Source organism: Sturnira hondurensis, unplaced genomic scaffold (assembly GCF_014824575.4).
Source record: "Sturnira hondurensis isolate 20B ecotype Veracruz unplaced genomic scaffold, ASM1482457v3 Scaffold0022908, whole genome shotgun sequence".
Classification (NCBI taxonomy): Eukaryota; Metazoa; Chordata; class Mammalia; order Chiroptera; family Phyllostomidae; genus Sturnira; species Sturnira hondurensis.
This window is the reverse complement of record NW_028095539.1, coordinates 9,713,769-9,722,056: the sequence shown is the minus strand read 5'-3', so window position 1 is coordinate 9,722,056 and position 8,288 is coordinate 9,713,769. Positions and strand designations below refer to the sequence as shown.

The following is an 8,288-nucleotide window of genomic DNA, read 5'->3' as shown; positions in this document are numbered from 1 at the left end:
TTAAAAACATTTTTAAAGATGGATTAGACCTGCATGTAAATGTATAATGATAAAATTGTTAGAAGAAAACATAAAATAATAACTTCACCATCTTGGGGCATATTTGTCAGAGAAGACACTGTACTCTTGGCCTTCAACAAAGAGTCAGCCAGATAAGGCCCCCGGCAAAGTGGGTTTGTTCCAAAACAATGAAGAACTGCAAATCAGGACACATGGGGAGGCCCGTGCCCACCCTGAGAAACAAAAGAGAGGAGCCAGCGGTCGGGAGCAGAGGAGGAGGCCGGGAGAGCGGTTACATCACAGCCTCGTTTGGCTCTGCCGTCAGCACCAGCAGGAGAACCCCCTTGGCCAGGCTGCTTCATTTTAAATGAGGCTTCCGTTTGTTAATTTGTGCATTTCCCTCTTGATCAAGATCTTTCTCTGAAAGCGTCTCCGATTGGGCCAGGTTGTCTTCGAGGTCCGCAGCCCACCTCCCTCCCGCCCGGAGGAGTGTTTCCTGGTGCAATGTCCCACCAGGGACAGCACTCAGACTGGGAAACTATTGAGGTCACGTGAGTAACCAGGTGGGGGCAGGAGGAAGACCTGTCACATGCTGGGTCTCTAAGTCCACTTGTTATCAAGGTCACCATCACGAGTCAGCCTTGGCACTGGGCAGACGGCGTTCGGCAGGCCAGGCCCGCCCCTCCTGGAAAAGCTGTCGGCTCAGGTGCGGTGGCTTCAGTTCCAGGAAGCGCTCACTCTCAGGTGGCTGCGGGCAGGTGTGGTCGGGGTTCGGTGCTTCCTCTAGACTCAAATCCATGCTCCCTGGAGTTTGGCGGCACGCAGGCAGTTGTGTGCCTGACGGGCTGTTCCAGGGAGATTGAAGAGTCTCTTTTGAGGTGTCCTTCCCAGTAGTCTCCAGGTTGCAGAGTGTGGGGTACGGGGTTTTCACCTCCTTGAAGAGCAGTGAAAAACCTGCTCCGACGCAGCCGGGTTACTCCACCCGGGGCAGTTAGCGCCACGCGGTGCTGAAGGGCGTCTCCCTTCATTGCCTGCGTTCGCAGAGAGGCAGGACCCAGACAGGCGCACGGGGCACCCCGTAATTACTCAGCGCAAAGGTGAGTTGGTGACCCCGAAAGGAGCGGGTCTGAAGCTGAGAAGGGACCCACAGCGTTTGGCTAAGGCGTCTGCACATTTTGCCAATGGAGACTAAGGCGGCCAGACTGGAGGGCGGAAGGTGGGGAGCGGGTAGAAGCGTCAAACCTGTTCCGGGGCAGGCTGGCGGGGCACGTGACCTGGAAACGAGGCTCCTGGGTCCCTAAGGAACGCAGGGGCGACTCCCGGGGTGGGCTCGCTTTTTCTAAAAGGACCTTAGCCACCGCAGAAGCAGCAGTCTGTCGGCAAGGGACAGTTTCAGTCCAACGAGAAAAACCTGCGGTCCGCGACTAAGGCTCGTTTACGCCCGGGGAGACGGGGGAGCCGAGCAGAATCCATTAACCGGGACCTGCGTGGTCCGTGAGGCCACTCGAGGTGCCCAGGGCCATGAGCACAGGTTTCCCTAGGTGGCACTTCGTCACTTGCCACGGTCTCATTACTGTGTCCCTCGCCCCCCACTGCTGCTGATTCTCGACCGGTCAGTGGGCGGGCGGCTTGCTGCTTGTCGAGCAGTGGCGAGTGGAAACCTCGGAGTGTCCAGCAGGACGGGGCTGCTACTCCGTCTGAGCGGAGCTTTCTGTTTCATCCAACCAGCAACCGCGGGACCTCTCTGGCCAGGGTCTCTAAGTGGCACGCTCAGCAGACAACCCTTCGGTCCACGACAGAGCCGTGAGAGCTGCTGGCTCCTTCAGGGGCAGCAGGCCTGGCAGACTCGGGACTCAGTGATGCCTCGAGCTCCCCGGAGCCAAGTTTGGAACGCTCCCTAGCCCGCCCGCCCAAGAGCCGGGTGCTGGGGCCAGAAGTCCCCGCCCCAGTTCCTGATTGGTCCGCAAATGAGGACGCCGGGTCGTCTCAATTTGATTGGCTCGAAAGGTACCCCGGAGTCGAAGTAGAGCCTCTCTGATTGGTCAGAGCTGCGCAGCTCTGATTGGGTGGGGGAGTCCCAGTTCCGTGGCGTGGACTCGGGCTCCAGCCGGCCCAGACCACACTGCAGGCCAGCGGGCGGGGGGTGCCGCTAAGCGCGGTTTGCGCGAGAGGCCTGTGGGCAGCTGGCTGCGAGGCTCTGCATTTTTATTCGAGTGAGCGCCGGGCGCCCTTCTTAGTCCTGAGCGTCACATCGGCCTTAACCAAGAAGGCAGTAGCAGCACTGGCCCTGACAAGGGAGTGTCCCCGAGCCCCAGTTGCTTAGTATCCTCCAGGCCCAGGGTGGCCCCCGTGTTTGGGGTGAGTACCAAAGCCATTCGCCCTTTTCTCGGACAAAGGGAATCTGGTCGTGGGGCCACCCAAGGGCAGGTGGGGCCATGATGCTCTCTGCTAGGGCTTTCCAGGTCACATCGTCCGTTCTTGCCATGAACTTGGGTCAGGACCCTTCAGTCTCCAGTCAACACACAGAGGCTGGGCCACAAGAGATGGTCGGCACCCAACGCTGGCAACAGCGGGCCAGGCAGGGAGACCGTTGGCACCGGTGCATGCCCTGGGGTCTCGGGGGGCTGAGGGTGCCAGGAAGCTTATGTGGGTCCAGGTGCAGCGCTGGTTCCGCCCGAGTATGGAACCTGGGTTTGGGTACACTGCCATTCTCCCCTGGCGACCACAGGTCCCTTAAAGGCTAAAGCTTTTAGTAAGTGGATGTTGTCTTCCCAGGAGGAGGTGCAAGAGAGCGACCAGGGAGGTCGCAGGACTTGGAGAAGTGGGGGGGGAGCTCGCAGGAAACCCCCGAGGCTGCTGCCCAGGAACCACTTCCTTCCTTCAGGAAGGCACGGGGGTCTGAATCAGCTCCAGGAAAGGACAGACTTCCAGCTGGGATGGGGGCCAGCAGCGTGGGAGGGCCAGGACGTCCAGGGGTGTCCAGGGATGACCACGTGGTCACTGCTCGAGGTCCTGGACACATGCCCAGCCTCAGTGTTGGCTGTCACAGGTGAAGCGGACTGTTACAGGGACGAGTGCAGGGCCAAGGCCCCGAGTTACATGACCTCAGTGGTGGGCATGATGCCTGGAAGGGCCTCTGAGGAGTAAGTGATTCTGGGAAAGGCCTTGAGGTTCTGTCTGAAGCTCAGTTGGAGACCCACTGAGGATCCTGCCAAGTCGGCCGAAGGTGCTGCCCATAAAGAGGTGGCCGCTGACCAGTGGTGTCCGTGGTCAGTGCTCCCAGATGCAGCTGCGGGACCGTCGGAAATGAAGCAAAGAAAGACGTCGAGGAGGGACATCCAGTCCTGCAATTCTCACAGCTTTTATCACATCCTGGGTTAGGTTCCCCTTTGGGAGGAACTCCGGCCCAAGACTTCTCGGCCTACTTGATGACAGGGGGTGGGGGACCAAGGGGAAAGGGTGGGGACAGGTGCAGAGTGAGGAGCCGGTGGGGTCTGTGAGAGACCCCACACTTGCCCCAGGAGGCGGGGGCTGCCTCGCAGCAGAGAGGTGGCCGAGTGTGGCGACCTCATCTGGATGGTGGTCTCTCCCAGCCGACGGGGCTTCTGTGGGGACAGGCAGTGTTGCGTTTCTTGACCCAAACAAAGGGCACGCACATGGGCAGTTGCCTTGTGATAAAAACATCAATGTGTATTTTGCTTAAAACACTTTTCTCGATGTATGTTGTGCTATACAGCACCACCCTTCCCAACACCAACCAAAAATTATATGGTTTCTAGGAATAAATACTAGAAATGAGCCAGGCCTGTCTGCAGAACCCCACCAACTGCTCCGAAAGCGCACCATCCGCCTTCGTGTGCAGCCGCCGTGTGGAGTCGCCAGGACCCCCCAATCCTACCACAGGGTGTGTAGCTCCAATGAACCCCCGAAGGCTCTCCAGAGGGTTCAGCAGAATCAAGTTCTGAGGGGAAAAGCCCAAGAAAAGGAAGTGACTCTTCAAGGACGAGGATGTCCCACCAACTGCTGTGACAGCCCCCCCACAGAGCGGGGCTCAAGGGCGCTGCCGCACACTCCCTCCCCCCACCGAAGGCGTGTGCCTGCCCACGCAGGGTGGGGGAAGGGTGGACAAGGGCTGTAGGTAACTGTCCGTGCATTAAGGAGAAAAATGGAACCGCACATTGGGGGAACCTAAAAAGCAAGTAATAAGAAGAAAGACATACAAAAAAAGTAGGACAACTAAAAGGCACAACATGAAGTCGCAAAGGAGTTCGGGCCTCTGGGTTCCATCTGTCACACACACCTTGAGAAGACTGACCTGGCAGCAGACAGCAGGGCTGCGCGCAGCCCTCCGGTGCAGGCTCCTGGCCAAGGGCGCCACCTCCAGCTGCCCCCCAGCATTCGGGGTTAGGGCAGACTGGGGCGGGGGTCGGCATGGCCCTGGGGGTCCCAGACCTGGCCACCACACCCAGCTCCCGGGGAGCCCCAGCAGCAGGGAGCATCCTTCCTGTCCTGAGCCCAGGGTCTGCTGGCCCGGCCAGCCCCCCAGATTCCAGGCGCAGGGACCCAATCCCCTCCCCTTGGCCAGACCTCTGCCCAGGGCCACAGATGGCGGGGGCAGGAGCTGAGACCACACAGGGCCCTTGGGGAGCCAGCCCGTGAGCAGCTCCAGGAAAGCAAGCCCATGGTCCCCAGGGCAGGGGTCAGGCTGAGTTCTGAGGTGGGGCTGCACAGCCTCCTGCCAGGCACACTCCACACCTGCCAGAGGATGGAGCTCCTGGCGTATTCCGCTGCACCATGGCGGTGCCCCCACCTTTTGGGACTGGTTGTTGTGGGGGCACACGTCATCTGAGCATCCCCCACCGCCCGGCCACCGCAGCCAAGGCAACCCTCTTGGTGGGCTGGGCTCCAGGTAAGGGCAGTGGGGAGATGCAGCCACCAGGTGGCAGCACTGAGGCCATCTGGTCTCGGGATGCGGGTGCTGGGGGTGGGGGGCACTTTCTGGGAGTCACCGCACAAAAAGTAACTGCAGAGCCCTAGGGGGTGGCAGTGGGACTGGGGTGGGTCCAGGCTGGCAGGGGTAAGCTCCCCCTTAGAGGCCTGGGCAGCAGTGGGACTCGGGCTCTGCGCCCGAGTCTAAGATGCGCACGCAGATGCCTCCCTGGGACAGGTCCGTGGCCAAGGCAGGGGGTTCCGAGAGGTCAGGGCTCCCCACTTGGGCCACCTCCTGCCTCTGTCACACTGAGCCCCCCCCTGCACCTTGCATTCAGGTGATTCCACTGGTTCAGCTCCCCAAGTGGACACACACCTCCATCCACACAGTTGCCTCCTAGGCCTGGGGCCACTGGAAGCTCAGGCAGTCCCTGCGGTTCTTCGGGCTGGAGAGCGGCTGCCTCGGGGTCCCCGGGGTGAGCGTGTGTGGCAGCGGGCAGTGAGGGGGCGTGGTGGCTGCTGCAGGCACCCCCACCCCGACCGCAGTCACAGCCAGCTCTCCAGGGGACCGGCTGTGCAACCACCATCCTCTACCATGGGGACAGACTGCCCACCTCCTGGGCGGGGCTCACACAGGCGCTGAGGAAGGTGGCCGAGCCCCCCGAGGGAGCAGACAGGGCGCTCTGGGGAGGTGGCGTTGGAATCGTGAAGCAGCAGGGTCTCCACAGACAGCTTTATTAGGGGCCTCAGGCCTGGGGCAAATCCCCAGGTCTCCTGCCACCCAAGATCCCACAGGACCCCTGACCCCCTACCGTCCACCTCGGCCTGTGCTACAGGAGGTTCACCTTGGCCACCACCTGCTTGCAGCCCACGACCGCGAACTCGCGGCCGGCGACGCGGTAGTAGCTGAGCTGCGCGGCTAGGAGCTCTGCGCGGGCCTGCTCTGGGAAGAAGCCCTCGGCCGCCATCTCCTCCCGGAAGCAGCTGACCACGTCCCGCTTGTCCAGCAGCAAGAAGGGCACGATGGCCGCGGCCTGCCAGAGCGGGTGCTCGCGGACCAAGAGCGCCCTCAGACTAGCGCTCAGCTCCTCCTCGGCGCGGGCGCCGCGCGGGGGGCCGCCGGGCCGCGGCGGCAGCGAGCGGGATGCGTTCTGCAGCACAAAGCGCGTGACCTCCGCGCCCCCCACGCTGCTCAGCAGCACGTAGACGGCGTTGTGGAAGTGATGCGAGCGCTGCGGCTGCAGGAGGCCGTGCAGCTCGTCGAGGAGCGCCAGCGGCATGAGCTCCACCTCGTCCAACACCAGGAGCGGGGTCTTCTCCTCCGCCTCGGCCTGCGCCACCACCGCGGCCACCCGCCGCGCCAGCTCCTCGCGGCAGCCCTGCGCGGAGCGCGGCTCCGGGCAGTGGTGCCGCACGTGGTACTGCAGCACGAGCTCGCTGTCCTCCAGCACTGCGCGGAAGTGGCGCGCCAGCAGGCGGCCCACGTGGCTCTTGCCCACTCCGCTGGGTCCGTGGAGGGCCAGGAGCAGTGGGCGGCTGTGCACGTGCGTGGACAGGTAGTCCCGCAGCAGCGCCACGATGCGTGCCACGGCGGCCGGCTGGCCGAACACCGCGCGCTGCAGCGCCTTCTCCAGCCCGTCGAGGTCGTAGCGCTGCTCGTTGTCGTCCAGGTTCTCAATGGCGTTGAGCACCTGGAAGCCCACGATGGCCACGAGCAACAACAGGCAGCGCTGTGCGCGGCTCCGGCGCTCCGCGCGCGGCCGGCACTTGCGGGAGGTCTCGGGGTAGAGCACCACGCGGCTACGCCGGCGCCTCTTGCGCGGCGTCCTTGTGGACAGCTCCGCAGGGCTGTCGAAAGTGAAGATCTGCGGCTGGTCCGGATCCCTGTGGGACACCAGACGCCCTGAGTCCAGCCCGGCGCCGGGGGTCAAGAGGTGCCTCTTGCGCAGGAGGTGCACGCGGCGGCGCAGGTGGACCACGGCGCGCAGCGGCGCCATCACACTCTGGTCCGGGGCTCTGGGGGCCGGGGCCACAGGCTCCACGCTGGGCTGGCCGTGGTCCATGGCGCAGAGGCAGCGCTCACATGCACGTTGCCCTCCCTGCAACAGGAAGACGGGAGGGTCTCCAGGCTGACGGACGGTGGGCTGGGACCCTTCACCCAAGAGAGCGCACCCCGCTGGAAAGCCCGGAGTGTGGCCAGGCGGCCCCAAGGCCCGGGCGTGTTCCCGGAGGTTCGCCCCCTCCGACCAGGAAGCAGCTCCCTGCGGGGCCCCATGCAAATCCCTCGGGTCCTCCTATGTACTCAAGAGCCCCGAAGAAGTGGCTAGGAATGGGGGTGACAGGGTGTGGCTTATCGCTCAGCCTCCCAGCTTCCTGGGGGAGGGGTCGGTCTGGCCTGCTGCAGATTAGGGGTAAAGAGGGGTCAAGGCCGGACCCCGCCCCGACTCGCGGCTCCGACTGCCAGGCGCCGACTGCCAGGCGCCGGGTACTCGGTGTCCCCAGACGAGTCACAGGGAAGCAGAGGCCGAGACCCTGGAGCTGAGAGACACCCCCACAATTAAGAACACTTGAGGGGGAGGGGGAGATCTGGCCAGCACTTCTGCTTTTCAGAATGGGCCCCATCCCGGCCCCCAGGAAGATGGACAGAAAGGCAAGAGGAGCCGCTGAGGGGACAGACACAGGGTAGAGCCCGGGCCCCCCAAACCACTCCCCTACCTGCAGCTGCGTCAGGCCAGGCTCCTGCAGGCCCCCGCCCCCGGGGCAGCCCCCCTCCGCCCGCCTGCACACTGAAGCCTGCTGCTTGGGAAGCAGAAAACGCCGGCTTCCCTCCGAGGGTCAGGCTGGGGTCAGGGTCTGGGGCCTCCCCGGCCAACCGGGCCTAGAGGGACAGTGGCACCTGTGGGTCCCCAGGGAGTGTCCAGCGCAGAGGAAGCTGGGGGAGGTTTCCGCTTCTAAGCAAAGGAAGTGAGTCAGGGGTGTGTGGTGAGGGCGGGACTTGGGCTGGACGGAGGCACCAGGCAGGGAGGCCCGCCTGCTCGCCAGGCCCCTGACCGGCAGGTCCCCTACCCTTTCTGGCCCTGCAGGCCTGAGGTGCCTGACCAGCCTAAGGCCACCCCCCTGCCCCAGGACCCCAAGGGCTCTCGCACCTCTATCTGCCCTCCACGTACCCCCTGAAACCCCCAGGCTCACTTCTGGCACCAACCCCCCACAGGGCCCCTTGGGGGAGTCCCTGCTCCCCCCCAACTCCTCAACCCCTCCCCTGACCTGTTTGGGCCCCGAGTGGGGCTCATTTATCTCCCTCACTGTCCCTCTCTACCAGGGCACCCCCACCCCCTTCCTCTTCCCATGCCCCAGCCTGG

At 63.5% G+C, this 8,288-nt stretch overlaps 1 protein-coding gene across 1 annotated transcript; it reads right to left on the bottom strand.

The window, feature by feature from the left end:
• Positions 1-5,648: 5,648 nt before the first annotated feature.
• On the bottom strand, positions 5,649-8,057 carry TOR4A (torsin family 4 member A). The gene is made up of 2 exons (XM_037036755.1): positions 7,645-8,057; positions 5,649-7,028 (listed from the first exon to the last, which is right to left on the bottom strand). Exon 2 carries the CDS (start codon positions 6,990-6,992, stop codon positions 5,760-5,762), a length of 1,233 nt encoding a protein of 410 aa, XP_036892650.1. The 5' UTR covers positions 6,993-7,028; positions 7,645-8,057; the 3' UTR covers positions 5,649-5,759.
• Positions 8,058-8,288: the final 231 nt, after the last annotated feature.